General features: G+C 39.6%; 1 protein-coding gene across 2 annotated transcripts in view; it reads left to right on the top strand.

The window, feature by feature from the left end:
- The window catches only part of Nmo (serine/threonine-protein kinase nemo), a 220,560-nt gene extending 196,987 nt beyond the window's left edge, over window positions 1-23,573 (top strand). The window contains exons 5-11 of one of the 2 annotated variants that reach the window (XR_011799488.1): window positions 6,277-6,362; window positions 6,522-6,731; window positions 7,193-7,381; window positions 10,305-10,506; window positions 14,032-14,125; window positions 15,589-15,840; window positions 22,242-23,573. Coding sequence is in view for 1 of the 2 variants with exons in the window: in XM_072000477.1 (XP_071856578.1) it covers window positions 6,277-6,362; window positions 6,522-6,731; window positions 7,193-7,381; window positions 10,305-10,506; window positions 14,032-14,125; window positions 22,242-22,296 (836 nt within the window). In the remaining variant the exon portion in view is untranslated. The remainder of the gene's footprint in view (window positions 1-6,276; window positions 6,363-6,521; window positions 6,732-7,192; window positions 7,382-10,304; window positions 10,507-14,031; window positions 14,126-15,588; window positions 15,841-22,241) is intronic. The other variant, XM_072000477.1, reaches the window with a different exon arrangement.
- The last annotated feature ends 742 nt before the right edge of the window (window positions 23,574-24,315 follow it).

Genomic DNA, 24,315 nt, shown 5'->3' with positions numbered 1-24,315 from the left:
AGCGCGATGCGGGAGAAAAATACGGAAGATTAATAATTGTGGTATATCATACTCCATCACACCGTCAGCGGGTTAAAAGATTTCTATATGAATTGTTCAGAAGACACATTAATCACTTTCATAAATTGAAAAGTACAGAAAACCGATGATGTTATAAACGCTGTCTTTTAAGTATATTTTAGAATTTATCACTATTTATCTCTTCTCTTTCGACGAATCAACTTATGCAAGCGTATCGTTCGCCCCATGAGAATTAGATCTTAATAATGAGAATTAAATACGCGGTGAAATTAAGAAGTGGATTCGCGATCAGCTTGGCTTCCTAGTGGCTCGTATATCGTTATACCATCGATTGTATCGTGTGCTGGACAATAATCGAACTCCAAACGTTACCAACTAAAGCAGTATACGCTACGAATTCTCTTCGTTAGAGCAATGAAAAACGCGCAGCCAAAAGTATGCATATTTATACTGTGTCGAAACCGCTAAATATAAAACAAACATCGAAACGAACAAAATTCACGAAAATCCGCCATGCTTGCTACCTAAAAATTCTACCGGTGGTAAAACAAGCGGCGTCTAAAAATCACCGTGTAAAAGATTCAAAAGCGGCGAATAACCAGCGAATTCGAACGAGTCACGCGAAGCGCAAATTCGATTCGCCTTGTGGCTAACCACTATCGTAAAAATTTATTTTCACACGCACCGATACAACCGATAAACTAAACGAACATGCGGAAACAGAGAGGTACGATGAACATGCATGACTTATGATAAATCATCGGCAACTCATTAAAATCTTTCTGGACGTTATTTCGTTGTACATTTCATTAGTCCTTCCGTAATAATTTTTCGTTGACTCAAACGATCTTACCGAAAGGTTTAAATCCATTCGTTTTCTCGTTCATGAGAACATCTTTTCTCGCTCAGTCTCAAGTGCACGATAGTTTCTCAAAAGCTAATGCTGTCGCATAATATACAACGACATTTGATCATACTATGTACGCCTCAAGATTGAATTTTAAGACGTCGAAGCTCGGCTAACCCAGATAATAATCCTACCTCACTCGTAGAATCGACGAAACAAGTGCATCGAGGATAACCACCCCGCGTCTCGAGTTATTAGTGCGAGGGTGTGCGAAGTCCTGCGGTGGGAAGAGAGATGGGACCAAGAGAGAGACTTTAATTACCGGCGGGTGAATTCGCAACCGGACGCACCCACGGGGCAGATTACCCCGGTAATATTACCGAGTTTTATTGCGGAGAGAGAAAAGTCGAGGTCTGAATGCGGCATGACTCACGGCACACTCATCTGGCACCGATGTTTCTGCTCTTATTGCAGCCCCTCGTCACTCCCTTGCCCTCACCACCCCCGACTATGTCATTCCTGTTTCTCTTCCACGCCGACTTTCACCCTTCGTCTTCCCCTTCTTTTTCTCCATACTCTTCTACAGTGGCTCGCGATAACATTTCAACTCTCACCATGGGAAATTTTTGATGTGCATGTATCGTAGAAAACACGTGGAAATTTTATTAACGCTGTAACGAAACACGCTGCCACGATCATTGTGTGGATAAAATTTGAAACAGATTTAAAAGCGTACATAGAAGTTAAAAATATCTATCGCGAACGTACGTTTCGTAAAAACATTCATCCGCGACGCGAACAGCTATCTTAAACGTTAAATAATCGAACAGCGAATAAACAACAAAATTATAAAAACTATACTGACTTCAGCTTATTGGTACAATGGATAATTGTCTTGACTATTTAAATACTTTTGCCATCAGGTTTCACATTAATCTGAAACGTAACCAGTACGATCGTAATAATCGAACCTCGTTGCAGTTCTAATGAAATTTCAAAATCTTTTCTGTACCTAATTATATCTATATATTTTGTATTGCGCATATTCATCAAATATTTCCACGAGTGTTCGCATACTTTCGTGCGTTACTGTACTCTCGATTCTTCGAAAACCACCCCGTTTCTTCCTACGTTTCCTTGTCTCCTTTCACCCTTCAACGAAATCTACCCTTAACCACTGTACCTCTCTTCGTCGCTGTCCGTTTTCAGGTCTCTCCTTCGTTTCACCTCCGTCGTTCCTTCACCCTTTCTCCAACGATTCATTCCACCCCCTCGCATCGGTCAGGCGGCTGTTTTCCTCGATGCTCCTCGCTCGTCAGCCAGGATGCGAGAATGAAAAGGCTCGCGTTTTACGCGCTTGTCGACGACGATGAAGGCTCTGTTTCTCGCTCGATCGGTCTCCATCCACGGTAGTGTCGCGTCGAGACTGAGCTTCGCGAAGGGAAGAAAGGGATGCACGAGAAACTGGCGTCGAAATAATTACGCGAAAGGGAGTCACGCTGTTCAGTACCGTGGCCATAATGCGCATTACATATCGCGAATAACGTTCTACAGTGCGCATTTAACGCGCTACGTAGATGGTACGAGTATGCTGTGTCAATAACTGGCTTAGTGTCGCGCGTTTACAAAATTTTCGATTCTTCGTCGTGTGCTTTCTCTGGAAAGTTTGACGATCTTTAATTCCTCTGTAATTGCATTTATAATTTTACGCCAGGAAGAAATACGGTTGATTAATGTTTCTTCTTTTGAGAAGGAACCAACTGTTTAAGGTGGTTTTTAAAGTCTACCGCGCAAAAGGTACGCGTTAAGCAGTTCGTAAGTAACTTTGTACGTAAGACAAATTGTGCTTTAAATTTTAAGTTTAATCTAGTAGTATTTTTAAGTACGAAGCATTAAATAAGGAATTCCTTCTCGGATATGTACCGTTACACGCGGAAAGTTAATTGAATTTTAAAAGTAGATTTTAACGGGCCATTTTATATTTTCTGCGAGTTTTTAAGCTAATTGGACTTTGCTAAACTAGGATTTTATTAAAACGAAGGTATTGCTAGTTGCTTGTTTTCTACGAGTATAACCTTCCCTCTAAATACTCTTAATAAGTTTGATTTAATATCTAACAATACGTACAATTGTATTCGTGAAAGCCATGCATAAAATCGTAATTAATCGTAACTGAACTTCACGAAGGATCCACTTATCTGAATAATTCCGAATAAATAAATTTCACTAATAATATATTATATCGGACGATCTGACAAAAGATATAATGGGAAACGCGGAAGCCAGTAAGTACGAAACTTCGTTTAAAAACTAAAATTATTTTTACTAAAAAAAATTCCACCCATCCCCTCCTCGAGAAAGGAATTCAATAATATTCTAGCGCCGTGAAATTGAATAATATTCCACGGAACGACAATGAAATAATTATTACTCCCATGAAACGGTTACTCGAGATGAAATGTTTGGCAAGCGACACGCGTGTCCATTTGGAAGGGATTACACGAGCGTTTATCCACAGCTCCGCGACACTCGACGTCCGTTAGTCAAGCTGCCACCCCTTTTCGTAAACCCTCCGAGGGGTGGCCCGGTAATCTGTCCTGTATTCAACTCGCGCCCCCATTTCAATCCCCCGTACCAGCTTATGTATAACAAACCCCCAGCCCCGGTACTGCCTTGAACATATATCGTTTCGCCTCGCGGTTTCGCGACTAAGGGGAACCAAGAATGGCGAACGAGGGTGAGAATGTGAGTTCGAGCACGATATTCGAGTACGAATACGATGAACGTAATGTTAATGGTTGATTTCTAGAGAATCAGTTATTCAAAGTTCCGTTTGGTGTATATTATAGCGAATGAAAATTGATTTTTCCCGTTTTTTTTTTTTTTTAAACCTGTAATAGACACGTTCTTGGTGTAAACTTGGCCATGGTCGATATCGTAGACCTTTTATTCGGTTTGACCATTTATCTTCGTAGATTCGAGATATTTTATGCCGAGGTATTTGGACGGAGTGTTTTAATAAAAAAATAGTAGAAAATTTACGAGATACTTTCACGAATTAAAATAAAATAGAAACGAAGAAAGAGAAATCGCGTTTGCAGGAAATAAACAGTGTGTCCAATGTAATTTTTTGTGTTGCGTTATAAGAGCATCCTTTAAACTTCTTATCTATTTTTGTACCTAATTGCGCTTTTTTTGTAATTACGAGGAAGATCGAATTATTTTATACTAACAAACCGAAGAATAATTTATACGTTAACGGGTTAATTTTCAAAGTCGATTAAATTAAGGTAGAAAAAAGACGGAGCAAACTGGAATATAAAAATGTCGGAAGAAGAATCCTCGCAAGATCCTTTTTCTTTTCTCCTTTTTCTCGCTGATAATAAGGACAGGTTTCTTGTTCGATCCGGATTTCAATTTAAAACAGGTTTTCGGCGCGCGCACCGTGCGAAATTACCATCGACGAAGGACGTTTCGCGATTCGATGCAATTTGTCGTCGATGACGAGCACTTAGGGGACGCGACCCACCGTCCCACTTGTTCCGTTCAATAAAATGTTAATAATCCTGTTTCCATGAACTCTGTACTCATATCGCTGTCGTTTATCCGGTAAATTTAAAAGTACCGTGGCTACAAAAAACATTTCCATATCATTTCATTCATTATAGCATTCACATCGCTAATTGCTAAATTGCTACGCACGATATGCCGTTTCTTTTACCAACTGAAATTTTCAAACTCGATGCAAAATACAAAATTGGACATTTATGAAAATTATCGGGATCGCGTTTCTAGAATTTATAAATACAAATTCCTAAAATGGAATTGCTGTACATTCTTCGCTCGTAGCATCTATTAAAGTAATTTATATTAGGTTGTCCGAAAAGTTTCTTTCGTTGTATAAGAAAATAATACAATGTTTTTCGTTTTATATTAGTTTATTGAATTATGTACGAACATAATAATAGAAACAGAACGAAATGGATCATACCTGATTCAATAAAATAATGTAAAACAGAAATTGTAATTTGATTAAACCTGTAATGGACACGTTCTTGGTGTAAACTTGCGCATGGTCGATATCGTAGACGTTTTATTTGGTTTGACCATTTATCTATTATTATTCATCTATTGTTATTCATCTATTATCGCTCATTTATGATCACCTTATGAAACGAAAGAAACTTTTCAGACAACCTAATTTGTTAGAAGATTGGTCAACTAGAACAGAGAAACTTTGAAATTTTAGACCCGCGCGTATCTCTTACTCGAAATTTTATGCGACGAGGGGACAGACTCTCGATATTACTATAATAATTATTTTGTCTTATACTATACACCGATAATAATCAGACGTAAGAAATTTTACTATGACGACATTTTGCTATGAAAGTAGAAAATAGTTTAATTTTACGAATTGGTATGTCACGAGGATACGTTCGGTGGATAATCTGCGGTGAATGTATGCGCATTTGTCGAGTCGAGTGAAGAGGCTCTAACGACCTGGCGCAGGAATTTTGTGAAAATCGAGGTCGCGCGTTTCGCCTCCTCGATGAGAAACATCCGTGTCTTTTCAGGTTTTAGAACGATAATGGCTCGTCGGAAAGTTTGATTGTCTTGGAACGTGGCTTGGTTACCGCGCTGCGAGGAATTCCGTACAGGATTGGAAATATATAGAGAGAGGCGGTTCCTATTTTAGACTTTAGGGGTTCCAGGATTTAGGAAATTGGAAATTTAATTTGAAAAGTTGCGAAATACGACATTTTGAAATATCGGTTTGTTGTTCGGCAAGTTGGGAATTTGGCATGTTGACAGTTACAAGTTTGAGAATTAAGAACCACGGAAACGTCATAGTTTTAAGATCTGTGATTCTACAGATTTACGAATTTTTTAACTTCTTCGTTTAGGCATCCTAGAACTCCGAGTGACTGGAAATTCAGAATGCTAGAAAATTGAAAATTCGAGATCTGAGAGTTTAGAGATTTAGAAAGTGTAAGAATCTAAGAATGCGGGAACTTCAAAACTTGTGGATCTGTAAATCTACAAATTTATAAATTTTTTAACTTCTTCGTTTAGGCATCCTAGAACTCCGAGTGACTGGAAATTCAGAATGCTAGAAAATTGAAAATTCGAGATCTGAGAGTTTAGAGATTTAGAAAGTGTAAGAATCTAAGAATGCGGGAACTTCAAAACTCGTGGATCTGAGAATTGAACAATTTCTGGACTTGCGATTCTGAAGTAGAAGTTGAAAAGTTTCACGATTTAACGATCAGGAAGTTTACAAGATGTCTGAATTTTCAAATCCACGAATGTAGAAAGTTTGAGATTTGGCAACCTGCGAACTTAAAAACTCGCGAACTTAAGAATTGTCGAATTCTCGTACTAAGTATAATCTGTTTTTGTTTCAGGCCTCAAATACCTTCATTCAGCCAGAATTCTGCACAGGGACATAAAACCAGGGAACTTACTCGTGAACAGCAATTGCGTACTAAAGGTAAGTAAACTGACAGAAGCAAAGTAATTAAGCTGGGGCTAAATCTTGCAAACTTCTTCGCTATCGACGTAAAAAGATAATAAACGAGAAAATAAGGGAAACCATCGATCTTTCTACGGATTTGATAACGCCAAAATTATAAATCTTATTCGCGAGCAGATCTGCGACTTTGGTTTGGCTCGAGTGGAAGAACCCGATCAGAACAAGCACATGACGCAGGAAGTGGTGACGCAGTATTATCGTGCACCGGAAATCCTGATGGGAGCGCGACACTATACCGCAGCCGTGGACGTTTGGAGTGTCGGTTGCATTTTTGGCGAGCTCCTTCGTCGGCGGATACTTTTTCAGGCACAAAGTCCTGTGCAACAGGTTAGTCCTTTTACCATCAATTAGCGAATTTCGTTTCCTTCGATGACATTTCGTTCGAAGATCGAACGCATTTCTCATGCAAATACACGCAAATATCCGTGTCACAGGTGTACGTTTCAATTTCGCTCGTGAATCATCAATTTCTCTTGTAATTCTATGCGAATAAGTTAATTCCATAACGCAAGCAATAATCGTAATTTCCTTCATCCTTTACTATTGTACTTTGCGACGAAACTCTACGAAAATGGAGTGATCCGTCAGGTAAAAGTATGTTCATCCACCAACGATCATCATCGACAAAGTTCTACGACGACAAATGGCGGGGGAATCTTGCCTCTTCTCCGAGTATAAACGATTTATTTCCTTTCGATACGTGCAAAGTTTCTGTGGCCGGAGTGAAAGTGACGAAGGAAGGAGAAGATCAGGTTCTAAAATCGAAAACATTTTCATTCGCTTTGCAGCTGGAACTGATCACAGAATTGCTGGGTACACCGACCCTCGAGGACATGAGGTTCGCGTGCGAGGGTGCGAGAACTCACATGCTGAGGCGCGTACCAAAGCCACCCTCGTTGACGGCCCTCTACACCCTTAGCAGCCAGGCGACGCACGAGGCTGTCCATTTGCTCTGCCAGATGCTAGTCTTCGATCCCGTAAGTTTCATCGCACTCAGCTATCGTTACGGATATCTACGGATCTTCCTTCGTTCGTGATATAATGTGGCGACTTTATAGAATTGCAATTTATATGATTGCAATTTCGAGTATACCATAGAATATATCGAATATAAAGCTTGCTCGTATAGGTGTACAACTTTATAAGGAAACAGCACTAAACACGACTGGAAGTTGCAAGTACATTTTTGTTAACACTTGTACTCGATAAATACGACAGACTTTCTTCGAACGAATGAATCTGTCGTTAAAAATGATAATCGATATACCGGTTGCGAAGAAACTTGGGCGAGGAACTGCGAAAGTTGGTCAACTTCTTTGCAACAACTATGCTAGCTACTACCATGCTGCATGATAGATCGACTCTGAAACTCGTAGTTGTGTTTACCAAGAGAGACGTGCAAGTTGCGAGCGAGGATGTGCCCTTATCAACATCCGTGGCGACGCGATAAGTCATCGAACTCCGTCATCGTTCCATTCGAGAAACTACCAACGGTTCACGGAACTGTACATCGAACGAATTGCAACCAACCTTTTCGATTAACAAAATAAGAAACGTAACGATATCGAAGAATAAAAGACCGTGGAAAGTTTCGCGTGGCAGTTCATAAAAAATATTTCGAGCGACGACCGCGACATAGTAAAATTCTCGCGAACGTCGTGTTTGTATAATACGAAAGTCTTAAATTACGATAAAATCTTCACTGTCGACTGTCCAGCTTAAAAAGGAGGAGAGACGCGAAAAGAGAAGAAACGAAAAAGTCAGAAGAAATCGTGTACACTCCGGTTCATAAACGTTCTACGATACTCGATGTTCTCACACGCGCTAAAAACGTGTATTGTATAATTGTTGAACGAGATAAAAATTATCGATCGCCTTTCAACTTTCTTTTTTTTTTTTCAAATTTTTCTTTAGGCGGATGCGAAAACACCGTCAATTTCGCGCAATGTAAAATATTAAAAATACTTGTGAACGAGAGTGTAGGTCGAAACACGTAGCTTTTACAACGGGCAGCCGGCACATTCGTCAGGATTTCGGTAAAACCAACACGCCAGAATCTCGGCAGTTATTGGCTTCGTTCGAACGAGATCGGAGCCGCCTTTGTAGGTTGTCGAGTAGTTATTAAAGCACGGGAATACGCCAACGCAGCCTACTTTCCTGAATCTCGTCCTCGAACTCTCGTTTACGTTTCGATCGTTCGTACGACACGCATAACTTTTAGAAAACCATACGATCGTTTTAACGCGGTTAATGTTAAGACATCAAGCGCTCAGAACGGATTGAATTAATGGCCACTCGAGTGGCCATTTTCAGTAACAAACGGAGAATAAAATGGCGGCATGAATAATCGAAATGAAGTTCCAACGTAGCTTGCAGAAGGCGTTAAATCCGTTTCTCTCGTGAAACTGTTGATTCATCGTTCGTAAAACTAAAACTGCGGGGCTATTACTATTCGCGAAACTTTTCATGGATTTTCGTTCTTTCTACTGCGTTGCTCCGATACTTTTCCGTAATTTTAGATCGTCGTTGTTTAAGAAACAACAGGGAAGCCTGGTTTCGTCGGGGCTTCGTTAGAATCTGAAGTTTCTCGAATGGAAAGAAACGAAACGGAATAAAGATGAAAGTTGAAGGCGGCAGAAGAAATATGTTAACTCTGAGGTTCTTAGTTTGGATTCGCGAAGGACTTTGTTACGTAGAGCGTGTTTCAAAGTGAGAAGGGTGAATTAACAAAAGAACTGGAACTAAGGACAAGGAATTTCTCAACGTAAGATTTTGTTTCCGCGCAAAAATTATTCTATTTCTTCGGTTGAGCCCACAACGGTAAATTCGCAAATAAATATCCGTAATCGAATAAATTAACAGACGAGAAATTTCCATTTCGTAGATATTTTCAAATCAATGAAAAGATTCTCCCTTTCTTTAACACTAGAACTACCGATAGTTAACACGAAGCTATTCGTACCAAAATCAGTCCAAATAATGAAATATTTTTATATTTATTGATTTGTTACTTTCTTAGAGAAGGAATTCCATGTTATGTAGTACATTTTTGGTATTATTAATCCATCAGGGACCATTATCCCTAAACGACGGTTGATACATTTATAAAATTGTACATTTGTAAAATTCATACTGACTGCTGCGATATTTCTAGTGTTAGCATTTAGCGATCTAGCGATCGATCCGGAATTTTCCTGATAACTGATATCGTCATATCGAACGATACGCAGCAAACATTTTAAAAACCTATGGCAAGTTGTACAGAACGTGGAAACTGGTTAGTTGGAGTTCGATAAACAGATTACAGAATCCTTTTACACTTTGACAAGTACCAGTAATTTTTGACTGGTATTGGTAGAAGTAGCCTTGATACAAAATTATTTTGAGTTTGAATACATAAAAAACGAAATAAAATTCATTATATTATTCTTTTAGTTATCGTTGCAAAAGTCACTACATCATTGCGAAAAAAAAAAATATAACGTGAAGTAGGAATTTTAAAATAAAATTGTAAAACCATTCAATTTAACTGGTGTGGTAGTTCTAGTGTTAACGAAGAAAAATCTCTTCTTTCTTTTCTAAAACCTACTATTCCTATTTTTATAATCTAAAACCAATCTACGTGTCCTAATCTGGAAATAACGATGACGTACAAACTTATTAACGATTAACCGGTAATTAGTTAGCGATCTTAGTCGAGCAATCCGTTCGAACAGTGGCTACAAATTCGTTTTCGTCCCTAACCGTGTTGGAACTCTGGTTTTTCCTACCTCTTGGGAGATTAACACGGTTAACTGTCCCCGTAAATAGCCGGAGTCGGCCGAGATCGATCGTTTTCGAGAGGCGGGCTTCGCGTCGTGTATCGATCGTTCGTTGACCCCGTTCACGAACTTCTCGCAGGACAAGAGGATCACCGTGGTGGATGCACTGGCGCATCCTTATCTGGACGAGGGGAGACTGAGATATCATTCGTGCATGTGCACGTGCTGTTACACGACCAGCGGAGGCTTGAGACAGTACACGGGGGACTTCGAGCCGGCCACGTCTCATCCGTTCGACGATCTCTGGGAACGGAAACTCACCACCGTGCAGCAGGTGAAAGGTAAGAATCGTACAGATCGAAGAACGTGTACTTTAAAAAACGATACTTTGATATCGAATGATTTTTACACAGATTTTACGTTAAGCTCAAGCCGGAGTTTATTAGGTTGGCGTGTACGAACTTTTGTTTCTTGCAAGTTCGATTTTGACATGTTGACAGCGTTAAATTTTCGTATTAAGATATGGAATCAGAGAAAAAACGTTTACTCGGTGTGTTAAGGAACTTTATGATAGAAATCGAAACGCATGAACATTTTTATTAAACGTGTGATATTTCTTCATCGATTATTATTTCATTAACTGTGTATGATATTTTATAGAGACTACGTAGAATTAAAATTTGAAAATGGAAAAGAAAATTTCATATGCACCAACCTAATGATTCTAACGAATATAATTTTCTTTTCATGCTGATTTCGTCGTTGAACACGATACACGAAGCTTTTTCCTGGGAATATGTCGATTGGCGAATGATGATTTTTTATAATAACGGATAAAAGATCACGAAAATCGGAACATGATCGAACATAAGAAGAGCGACCTAGATTATATCGGATTCACGAGACGCAGTATCTGAGGGATGTAGTTGAAAAGCTGCCACGCCAGGAACAATCGGTAGACAGGAAACTGTCCGATTTTGGCAGAAAATATCGCTAAAAGTAGATTTTCATAGTCGGTATTTTGATATTTTCTAGAAAAGAGTGTGTCCTATTCTATCAGCTCTGAGGTCTGTTTCTTCGCTCGATGATGATTTTATAGAAATCTTTCGCCAACTATCTAATACGCTCTCTATCGCCATCGAAGTAAACTAGAAAATCGGAACGAATAGCCACCTAAAACTCCCGATACCAAGCTCCTCCGTAAAACAGAAAAACAAATTTATTTTCCCACCGTTCGGCAACTTTGGACCAACCATCGAGCGAAGAAACTTTACGCCGCAGGCTAACAGAGATTCAATAACGCGAATCGATTTCTCGAAGGGTGCTAATAAACCGTACCGTAACCCACGAAGCTCGTGAGTTTTCCACATAGAATTCCACGATTTCCAGATAGTTGCATCCACCCATCGAACGAACGAACGTTCCAAATTACTCGACGCCCTCGTACACTCATTTTTAGGGTCGTAGTTTTTAGTGTCGGATTCAGCTTTCACTTCTGATTCACGCGTCACGTTTAAATTAGATAATAAATAAGAAAAATTAATTGCAATTCCTTCCTACGTATTATATGATCGCCGAATTTATGAATACTAGTAACTTGTATTAGTACCAATCGTTACGTGAGTGTAGAATTTTATGGACGATATCGATTCAATTTTGCGCTATAGTGAATCGTATAACTGATAAGCGTATTCGTGGTCCGATAACGAGGTACTCTCAACGATTGCTAATAAAGCGCGGAAACGAGCGAAGAATTATTATCGAAAGGGTGGATTTTCCGAGCAGCTCGCGCGACACGACACCGTATTAATCGCGGGTTTTCAGCTGGAGAGAAAAATGCATCGGTGTGACTCACGCTGGATTATTAATAGTAAACGTCTTGGACACGTGGCTGGAACCGTACGCGGAACAACGATGCGATAGACTGTTGCGTGCGTTCGCGAATACGACCACGATAAATCATCGTTTATCAGTGGGGGTCCGACTAGTTATCGCAGCCGACTTTCTTCCAAAGTAATCGTCGGAGAAACTGGGTCTAATATCGCGGTTAAAAATTGCACGCCATTCGTTCGTTAGGCTGACTGAAGGGGCTGCTTCGGCGTGAATTGTATATCCCCTTCGAGAAACTTATTTTCCAGATGTCTTAGGGTGCTTAAGACTCTGATATTTAATATTTAAATTTCTCCTTAATCTCTTACTTTATGAGTCTTTCTATTATTCTACGCGTTGCCATTTGCATTTATCGTTTTAACATGGTGTCGGATGGAAAATGATATGGTACGTGTAATTTGTATTCAGAAATCTTCTAGCAAGCTTGTAATATGAAATTAAACTCGCAATTGACGTTCAAATTAGTTACAGGTATACGTATTTATCCTTGCCGTACTTGCATCGATGACAAATATCCTCCGTAGACTTTATACTCGGCCGTTTTATAAAACTTCTTTTGTTTTTAAGTTTGTTAGAAATATGCTTCATCTTTGTCGTGTTTAGATAGATATACAATGCACGAGATCGAATTTCTTTTGTGAATTCTCAAATGTTTTTAATCTCTAAATTGTTCTATAGCTTTACGAGCAATTTTCACATTCCATCGAATTTTAAATCCACGAAAAAGGGATCTCCTCTTTGCCTCGTTTAAAAATCTCCTAGATCTTCCGTAATCTTACATTGTTATAAATTTGATCTGCGTAATACGTGCGTAAAATAAAACGTACAATTGTATATTAGATTTATATGGTCGCATAAAAAATTCCCGCTTGGATACATGCTACTGTGCAGTTTTTAAAATATAGCGCCTTTGTTCGATCTATAAACGCCAACAGAGGCACGAATTCGCATTAAATTACGCCTATTGAGCTCGCGCCACATAATAAACTCGTACAATTATCATAGACGGCGCGTCTAACGCGTTTGATTTCGCATTCGAATTTGTCATACGACAGGCATGCGATGCTCGTAACGAGTAATCGCGTTTGTCGAGTTGTCCCGACTGGAATAGTCGCGGACGACTGCACGTGTCCAAGAAAGGTGTCGTAAGACGAAACGCGCGAATCGTATAGCTACGAACAAAGAAATTCTCGATGGTTGGATGCCAGAACGCTTTCTGGAAAGTTTGTAATGTTGTATTTTATTTTTTATTATCGTCCGCACACGAGGAGCTGGTTCCACGGTTTATCGCTATTATCGAGGATATTTTTGTTACATTTAACATTGAGTATTATTTATGCTCGTCATATTATCCTAATTGTAGTCGTCCATATATGGAATATTTAGAAACATATCGTAGATATGAGAATTCTATTGCGAAGGATATTTTGTAATTGCAAAGAAGGTCGGATATGTTCTACAGAAACGCAAATGTAAGAACAAATTTTCGATAAATCGAATCGTTTCAGAAAAATTCCAGTTGTAAATTGATGTAGGACTTATGAAAGAACTTTCATAAACTTCTATAGAACCACGAATACGGAAAGAAAAGTAACTAAGAAAGCTATAAAAGCGTGTCCATTAAATTCTGCCTCTTCTTCTATCGAATTGAGGAGTTGAAGAACTAAACGAAGCTTTTATTCACGTGCATACATCGTTCGCAATTTCGACTGTTCGATTCGTCGATATCATCATTCGCCAACGAGATATTTCCAGGCACGTGTCACAGCACGAGTAAACTGTGCGCGTGACAACGCGCAATAAAGCGTAAAATGTTCGATCGACGTCCCCATCGATTGTACACCCTGAAAGGTTCGCGAGAAACGACGTGGTCCCTTGAGCGAAACAAGAACCTCCGTATTCGCCTTCCTAATTTCCAGGACTGTCGAGACACAGAACCCAGAATTCACTCGACGATCCGACGTTGTCTGTTTCAGAGGAAATGCACAAATTTATAGCGGAACAGCTGAACACGTCGCGCGTGCCGCTCTGCATAAATCCGCAGTCCGCGGCGTTCAAGAGCTTCGCAAGGTAAGCCGTAGGTGGCGAATCGTCCAGATTATAAAACGATCGATTATAACAAAAGAAAATATAAAGAAAGCAGGGTACGACTCTATGTTGGTTAGGATATAGGAGAAAAGGAATACCAAGTTTCGGTTTGGTTAATAGGGAAAGATTTAAGATAAGAACGAGGAGACCGGGTCCTCGAGAATCGAAGAGCCTCCTTTCACTGAATTTTTCCCCACCCTCGATATCATCAGTGTCCACCGAATCCTTTCTCCTTTGAACGACCAATTATATTAAAAAGCCAAGACCAATTCGAATTTCGCGCAGGGTTAGAAAGGAAACAGAGAAAATAATTGAATAAACAAGTGAATGCAGAGGATCGAGGGAGGTTGGGTGGGTAGGCGGGCAGGGGGAGAGGCGTGTGCGCGTGGAAAAGAGCAGAGAAAGGGTTCGCAGAGGGGCACACACCCGTTTATACACCGTGTGTTGCCTTCCCTCCCCCACCTGTCGAAGTCGATGCGGTAAGAACAAGCCGGATTAAAATAAAAGGCAAAAAAAAAAAAAAAGGAAGTGGAAAGGAAAAGAGGACAAAAGATAAAGAAGGAAAGAATGAAAGAAGAAGAGAAAAAAGGCAGCGGAGCGGGCACAAGGGCGTATCGTAGACGGAAATTAAAAACCGTGAAGAATGAGAAAGAGAGAAGAAAGAGCGGAAAAAGAGAGCTGATGGGGTGGTGAAGGGATGGTAAAGGGGTGGAGAGAGAGAGAGGGTCGAGGCGAAACGATCGAAACGAGCCAGGAGAGAACGATCTTTTGTCCCTCGACGACCCTTCCTCGTCGACGTCCTTTTGCCGTTTTGGCCCTCGGTAACCAACCAAAAACTCCGGCCGGTTCTTCCACTGCTTTCGTTAGTACTGGGAAACGATTAAGAAATTAACCCCCGCGTTTTGTCGCGTTGTCTTCCTGTCATAATTTTTTATTTTTGCTGTGTATATATGTACATATGTATTTGTGTATATATATATATACGCAGATGTAGCCATGTATACGTTCTATGCCGTGAAAGTATCGATAAAAGGATCGAACACATTATCGTCGCCTTCTGTCGCGATACGTAGAGAAAGAAAGAAATGTCGAGCGGAAGAAGAAAATACGAAAAAATGGAGTTAAACCCACCCCTGCTCTCACCGTAATTCTACAAAAGACACAGAGAAAAAGAAAGTAAGAACGAAATTTTAAGATAAAAGAGGGTACCATGAGAAAAACAAAAGGGTCGTCAAAGTCAAATGTAAAAAAGGGTCGAAAAGAAAGACTTGTAACGTGCTTAGAAGTTACGATAGATGCAATTAATACCCTAGTCCCTTAAGAAAGTAAAAATGAACGAATAAAAAAAAAAAAAAGAAAAAGTTAGAAAAAAAATTCATTCTTTCTTTTCATATGTGATCTTGAAGTGTGTAACATTATTTCTCGTGTTGCTTACTGCCGTCAAGTTAGAGCAAGCCGATCGCCGACCCAGCGCCCTACGCCGCGTATACGTACACGTTACTACCACTACCAGTACCGAATCAGCTATCTACCACTGTCAGCTACTATCGACTACTACCGCTATCGTCTACCACTACTACTACTACCGCTACTACCACTACTACTACCACTACTACTACCAATCGTGTTACGTCTCCTCCTGAACGAACCGAACGAACAGAGAGTCAGCTCTAGGCGGCGTGACCTCGCTCGCTGAGGTACTTGAACAAACCATTTTACCAAGCATATCTTTTTTGCATTTTCTGTTTCTTACTTATTATCATATATCTATTCGTCTTTTGTTTCCCAATTACGACCATTTCGTCCTCCATTTTCTTGTTTCTTCTACTGTATATTTCTTCTTACTCGTTAGTTTTTCTTCGTTAGTTTTTCGTTCCATCCTCCTTGATCAACGTATCGTTATATAGTATAATATTATATTCGTCGTACTGTTTAACTCTCGCCTTGCTTCTTACGTATACTTTCTTTTCTCTTTTCTTTCTTCTTTTAATTACATAGAGACTTCTGTATGATTGATACTGTGTATATAAAAATATGCAAATGTATATATATGTATATATACATATATATATATATATATGTTGATGAAGTGAGTTTAAGGAATGTAGTCGAATAGCAGGTTAATACGTAGGTGTATTATGTATATGTATATCTATATATGTGTGTATATATATATACATATATATATGTATGGTGGATCCTCGTGAGACACACGTTGCCGGATGCACGCCAGCGACCAGCTCCGCTCGACCGACTTCCGATCCGCGCCTGACACGATTCGAGAAGCCTTCGCTGGCTACTTGGAATCGTAAATCTCCTATAATTCAGTTTGCTCTCTTCCCTATTGGCCTGTTCCTCGAAGATTTGCTAATTTTATCGATCGGTCGATCGATCGATCGACTCGCTCCCGATTTCCAACGCGTTTAAACCACGTTAACGTTTACTTTCAAAGAAATGGAATTAACCTTTTCATAGGCGGTGGAAATTATTTTTCCCTGTAATTAGAGTCACGCGTGTGAGTAATGTGAAAATATATTCACGTTTATAGAGAGTGCAGCCTTTATTGAACATTAATTTAATAAAATATTGCCCATATGACCGGTGGGAACATTTGCATGCTACTTGAAAGCGATGCTGTAGGAAAGAAATAAATTGATTTTAGTAAAATATAATAACGATCTATTTAATAAGTTTTCTATCGAAATTTACCTTTTCACGGAAATTTAAGATTAATGGCCACAGCTCAGAGATCGAACGTTAGTACTCAAAGTTCAGGAATTTAATATAAATCGACAAATTAACAAATTGTTAATTTTCCATCGAAACTTTACGCGATCTTCGATATGAATTTTTAGCAAATCGTATGAATAAATCTGTTTTCCAAATACCTTTCATCTTTCAACGATTCTAGCGTTAAATTATATTTGCGAAAGGATCGACAGCACGAAATTGCTTATTAAGAAATTCGAGGAAAGTAATAGGAAACGAAGTGCAAAAAGCGATGTCTTCTCCCTTCTTCGAGAGGGAATTCTTCACGTTCCCTGGTGCGTGCGTACAACGTTTTTTTTCAGACGTTTAAATGGCCTCTTAGAGTAACCAGTTATACATAGCAGGGCGACACTCGACGCCTCCACTTCTAAATACCGCGATAAAGATAAAGAGGCGCGGATGCCTCCCCGAGGAGGAATTCAACCGCCTTTCGTCGACGTTCCGTCGTAGGAACGCGACGAGCTCCGCTAATTAACGACAGTTTGGCGTACGAGCAATTAACGAAAGCTTTAAATCGGGTCGGAAGGATACGCGTAGAAAATCTCAAACGATGACATTCCTTCCATGTAATCGTTCAAATATTAACAGATAAGATTAAACGTTGTGTTTCTGAACTTAGCTCGACGATCTTCGAGGAACACGTACTTTAATATTATTACGTTGTATTATATTATATATTATAATATAAAATTAATAAGATAAATTAGAAAAGGACGAATGTATGTTAACGACTCATTATGAGAATTGTCCTATGTAATTCTATAATTATATTACATTATGTTATTATCATATAGAATATGAATAGTCGCGAAACTATGTAAGCACGTAATTGTTTAAAATGTCTATCGATCGTAAAGGAACGTGTCACACATCCATGTTTATATTTAATTATATTTAAGTGGCTGGTCGCTGGTGCGTTTTTACGTTTTTGATCGTGAGTCGCTGTGAAAGTGGTACTTGTAAATAACGCTGAGAGAGAACGGCTGAAAAGAGCGCTTTGTTGGACACGAGGAGTGTAAAAAGGCCTGATCAACCATGCAGCCTTCAGTTGAAAGAAACGGGCCCGAGGAGAGAAAAGAATTCGAAAAATAAATAAATAAAGCGATTGAACGGATCGCGTCGCGATTCATTGAGAATCTGATGAACGGGACGAAGAGAAACGACACGGGAAACGAAACTCTCTTTCGTGATGCACCTGGGTAGATCGAGATCATCTGCCATCATTCTCTCCTCTAAATCAACTTCCTCAATATCAATTTTATCCTAGAAAAGTAATTCCACGAAATAGCGTAATATTTTCCTTGAGAATACTTCAATACATTGCTCGATAGTATCGAAACAGTAGGAGAGTAGAAAAATATTCCTGATCGATCTAATAATGATCCTCGTTGATATCCTTGAAATCCATAGTTCTTTTAAATTACCAATTTTCGACTGGAAGTCCTGGCGTGATCTGGCTGTTGGCACAATGACCGTAATCTTCGAGTCGATTTGAATATTTTTCAACAAAACTACGTGTTTTTTCTTTTTCTTTTTTTTTTTTTTTTTTTTGCAAAACATTCGGGTATTGAAAAAAGGGGAAGAAAAATGATTTTTTGAAATATCAGTATCTTCCGTGACTTTTTCTTCTCGATCAAACTCTCTCCGCAGCGTTACCCACAATGTAGAAATTGTCTTTTTTTGCATTGATTTTGTCCATCGTTTTTGTTTTTTGTACGTTGTGTGTATGATTTTTTTTTTTTTTTCTTGATCTCCGTTCTATTTTGCGTAGATTGCGCGGTACAATGGTAGAAATGTTGCGAAGATGAAAAACAGAATTTTTGTGTATCGCGGAGGCCGCGCAAACTGTACGCGTGCACGTGATACTAAACTAAGAAGCAGGAGACCCGCGAAGCCATTACTGTCATTTCGCCAAGTCCGGGACGCGACATGGGTTTCGGCGGAAATTTTGTCGACCCTCGGATTTGCTTTGCCAAGAGAGCTACGTGTACCGCGGTTCCAGTTAACCAAGGAAACTTTGCTAAATCATCCACTTTTTCGAAAGTTTGCTCGACCAATCTCTAAGCGTCCTCCGTTTATAATTTACTTTTCTTGCAAATTCGTCGTTTGAATTTTATCACGTTCATATCATTATTATATTCTTAATCCTTCTTAATAGTTTTCGAAATATTTAAGCTGCGAGCAAAATTTCAATTCACCAGCTTTTAATAGTTTTAACAATTGGGCCAACAAAATATCGGATAGCGAAGAGAAGAGATGTCGGTAATTAGTAGACTGCAAGTTTTTACATTTATGGGAAACTCGAAGCTGCAGAAATACTCAAAATACGTGATATACGAAAGTGTCTAAAATATTGAAATATCTAATAGTCGCAGTCTAATGATGAATCTTAGAATTATCACGTAATTTTTTTAGAATTCACAACATTAGGATAATTTTTATGGAAGAAAACAGATCCAAGAGTATTATAGTATTATTAAAAACAATGATAATAAATAAAATAAAATACTAAATAATATCAAACATCAAAAAACAAACAAAAAAAGCAGCCAAGTTCCCTCAGCATTGCCTTCTTTCATCGCGTGTATACTTGAAAATTAATGGGAGCCACGTTTTCCACGAAATTTTGTGGCAGAGGGGGGTGAGCGGAATAACGCGAAAAACGTTCGCGTGCAAACGAGGTGCGGCCTGACACGCGCGGCGTTGCTTTTATCCTGTCGGCCGCGGAGAAAGCGACAATTCGAGATCATTTTTTCAAAGCCTAGAAATAAATTTCGACGCAGTGGAGGTCGAAGATCCACCGATTTCGAGACGAGACGAAAAAGTTGTGGGCGGGGGTGAATTCGAGAAACAAAGAAACGAAAGAAAAAAAAAAATAGTAGCGTATTCCCTTTTTGACCGCTTTTGTTTCCGTGCTATTTTCACGACTGACTTTTCCCGCGAGCTTGGCAAAGCAAAGCGAAAGGCCGGTGACAGAGACAGAAATTAGAGGCGCGCGTATCGAGAGGGAGGAACCGGGCGAGAAAGTTGCAAGCGGGCTTAAAGGGTGGCTAAAAAAACGACGGATACGAGAAGGGGAGACGTTGCAAGGAACGGACGAGACAAATGGGTAAAGAGAGCTAAAAAGAGAGACGTCGAAATAATAGAAAAGAAAAGAGATATCTTCGAGAATCTTAGTGAGAATGTATGAGCCATTTAGAAGCCACATTGATCAACTGCCACATACATTGAAAAACAGAGAAAGGTAACGAGGTTGCAAAATCTTTGTTATCACTTTTCTCTTTTAATTTTATATTATTTACACCATCTTTAGATTGTGGATCCTTACGCAAAGTCATACTACTATGAAATTTGTTTTTCACCGTTTAAATGTTATACCGAGAAGTATAGTAACTTGAAAAATATTATATGGTTTTGCATATTACGTGCACTCTGTATATTCCTGTGTATTAAAATATTTCATAAATCCATATAATTGTACGGTTAAACGTTCCTCTTGATAAATGAACTTGTAGGAGCTAGTATTGACTTTCAAGAATGAAGTATTAATCGAGTATTTGTTGTAACGAAATAGAGAAATTTAGAAACAGCGAAGTTGATTAATTTGGCTTGTGAGAGTCTCGTGCGAAGTATCGAAGAAGAAAAAGAATAACGATATAGAATCGTGATTAACGGCCGGCTGTCACACATGCTGACAGCTGCATGGAAATCAGATGAAGCGTTTTTATTTTGTTGTTCAACTCCAGACCTGTCGGTTGCATCTCCCTTTTATCCGTTGTCTTCCCGGCAACGTAAAATTTGAAGAGTCGAGTCTCGCGAACTATTTGGATATCTTGTTCACGGACTGAAACGATTGCGAAAGTAACAATCAAAGTTTACACAGTGAGAAATTCAAACGCCGCTCGCGCGTTACGATACAGTTCCGATGACAGAAGTTGAGAAAAAGAGCGTGACAAAGAACGATTTATCCGATACGAAATGTCCACGCGACTCTTCGAATCGATCGTCACGAGAACGCAGAGCGTTTCCTCGGTCGAGAGTATCGAGAAGTCGATGAACGACGCGGTCCGCTGGTAGTTTTGGAGCCATAGCTACCATAGCGAATTTATTCGACCGTGTTCGCACTTGTTCCGTTCATTCATCGAGTAATACAGTACATAAAAACGACATTAATTAACGCATACGTAATTCGTAGAAGTAAAGCAGTATGATACACGCTCGAGACACACGGTAGAAAAATGAAAATATAGTCTACGAACCCCGTAGTTATTTCATTTTCTAGAAGAACTACGAATTCTCAAAGATTTCGAGAGTCGATTCTTTTGTTTTCGTAAAAATCCCTTTCTTCGGGTCAATCGTTGCGAATCCGTTTTCTCTTTTTTTGTTCTTTTCATTTTTTTTACTTTTATTTTGTATCATTTCCTTTTTTTTTTTTTTCATCACACCACTATACGATCTACCGTAACTCTAGTTGAGTTTTTACGTTGTTACATCCTCTCACCGATTGTATTTCGACACTTTCGAGACGCACTGCTGCCACTCGTTGACGATATGCTGCCCCCCATCCCTTTTTACCACCATATGTCATCCCTTTGTCCGATTGTTTAGCCGACGAAACTCGAAGTGCCGTTTGAACGAATGCTTTCGACGATTGCCCACGTAAAAAGAAAAATCCTTTCTAATAGCGAGGAGCACTTTGCACTTTCGTCGTGTACCGATCTTAGTGTTCAAATCTCTGCGCGTGAGGGTATCGTCGAGCCATCGATACACGTAGTCGGTTTTAACATTATCAACCGCGTAGATGAATCGCAGTAAATCGGATCGATCGAATTCGAAACGAGATCTGGAACGTAAATGTGAAACTGTATGTTATAATTAGTGTTGTGTTGTCAAAGTTGCAGAGGATAAAAAGAATTCGTGGACACGACTCGTTGATCTTGGCTCGAAGATACCCTTGACTGTGGGGCTTAGTAAAGCTGCTCTAAAATGCACGAAGAGGACGAAGAAGATGTTTATAACGATGTTTATAAAGAAAACGCTGTTTTTTCCTCGTTTTACCAAGTCCCTAGTCCGGCGTGTTTCGTTCGGAACACGGCACAGATAGCCGGAGATTTGAAAATGTAGCTACACACCCCTGTTTCTCCCGCAAGTCTCACTTGAGAGAATATACACACCCCCGAGTAACTATCGAAAAAAAGCACATGAACGATAAAAAGAAAAAGTACGAAATAAAAAAGATAAAACGAACGAACAAAAAAAAAAAAACATAAAAAAAGACTTGTTTTCTTTAAAATGACAAGCACTAATGATCTGTTCGTACGACTTGCAGCTCCACGGTGGCTCATCCCTCGGAATTGCCACCCTCTCCTCACCAGTGGGAATAAAAATCTTCTCCGAAATCGCGAAAGCTGATGACGAACGCGCGGCCGAGTATTCGCTTCGCTGGAAGACAGATATTGAAGAATTTTCGACAGCCTGAAGAAGAAGAGTGAGAAAGGACGAGGAAAAGAGGTGGGGACAAAGTGAGACAAGGATGGAACGAGGAAGAGGAAACAGGCTGGGAAAAGGGCGAAGAAAAGAGAGAAAAGCGAATTCGGAGAAAGAAGATAGGAAGAAAGGAGAAGAAGAAGAGCCAAGAGAGACAATAGACTGCCGAGCGCTGAAGCCTCAATTTTCGACTAGCTGATATGTATATACATAGACACGTGTATGTATATAGATATCTATAAATATATATTATACATACCGCTGTATACATACGAGAGGGAGCCTAGGAAGAAAAAAATTTACCGAAATACAAAGGCGCACGATACGAAGAGCACAGTGAAAGGATCGATACACAGGAGAAGAAGAGGAAGAAGAAGAGAAAAGAAGAAGGTGAATCAGTTTCGAGGGATTGGAGTTTGGTCAACTAGAGAAGAAAAAGACGAAAGAAAAGGAGGACGTATACGTAGTTTGTAAGGGAGGGTCGAAAAGACGGGCCAGTCTTCTTTTATTTTCTTTTCTTTTTAGATTTTACACGCTTCTATCATTAATGTACATGTACACATGTAAAACACGGCCGCTGTGGCGCGTTTCCAACGATCGATTAACACGGGAGAAAGGTGACCAGGATCGATTGCTTCTTCGTCCAACGCATTCGACCAATTATTCCATGAATAATCATGTGTAATATGTATATATATATATACACACATACATATATATGTTTGTGTGTATTTATATGTATGTATACATATATATTTTACACGGTTTCTCCATCGGTAAATTTGAGAAGCGAAAAGAAGCGTTTCAGAGTACTTCGCGAGTACTCCAGTTTACCTTGTACCTGCTGAAGCGGAATTGTGGATGAGGAGAACCGTGTTCGCAAGAGGATGAAACACGATCCATAGGATCGATCGATGGCTCCTTTCGTTTCTGAATTTTTCAATGAAACGCTCAGCGCCACCCTAGGATGCATTAAAATCGGTTCGTAAGCGTTTGTAATTAGCGTGTCCTTTTGAGATGGCGCACACACGACCGAGCCACTTCGTCGAAGAAAGGAGAACTCGAGCGAGAAGCTGCATGTAAGGCGAAGACGGAAGAAGCAGAGAGTCGCGAATCATGGACAGAGTCAGGATGTTCAAAGCTTTGCATGACGCATTGCGACGCGAATCTTGAATCCAAACGGGATCTGTCTTGAACAAAATTGGGATTGGATCTTAGAGAAATCATTCGAAGTTTCAAAGAAGTAGACATAGTTCTCTGTTACGCTGGGCATCCTTTATTTGGGCGGAATGTTTCAAGAACTCTGATATAAATCGTTCGTTATGGATTGAGGACCATACAGTCGAAGGACATCAACGATTTGACATGCTCGAATAAAAGGAAGAAAGCTATGGTTAGCGAAGAGAACCATGATCTATGAGCATTGTATTCGATGATCTCGATGAATCCTGATGTTCGATCGATGCAACGATCACGTCCATGGATTACGATCTAGAAGTAGATCCTCGCGCTGATCTACAAACAGCCGAGGACTCTTTTAAGAAGATACAACACCTGTTGGCCGAGATATTCGCGGCGAAGAGCGAACTTCCGTTTGCTGAGGTGCAGTGGACACGCGAAAGCTGGGCTCTAGCTTCCGTATCAGTCGCTGCGAACATTTAGTTTATTTAGCGAGTTACGAACAGCAGAGATCCTTTGATCCGTGATGATCTCTATCAAAGTGAAAGATAGGTTTTTTAAATGAGAATTCGAACGGTTCTCATCGTTTCACGGCGTCGTTCTCCATTAAGAGATATTCTACTATAGTTAGATCGTTGTTTGTAAAAATGGGACGACGTCGCCCCTCTCTGGTAATTAGAGAAGCCAGCTTGATCCGAAGATAATTAGGAATCGTGTGCATTTCTAGAAGATACGAC

This window comes from Bombus fervidus, chromosome 3 (genome assembly GCF_041682495.2).
Source record: "Bombus fervidus isolate BK054 chromosome 3, iyBomFerv1, whole genome shotgun sequence".
Classification (NCBI taxonomy): domain Eukaryota; kingdom Metazoa; phylum Arthropoda; class Insecta; order Hymenoptera; family Apidae; genus Bombus; species Bombus fervidus.
The sequence above is the reverse complement of the archived record's forward strand: the minus strand, read 5'-3'. Positions and strand labels throughout refer to the sequence as shown.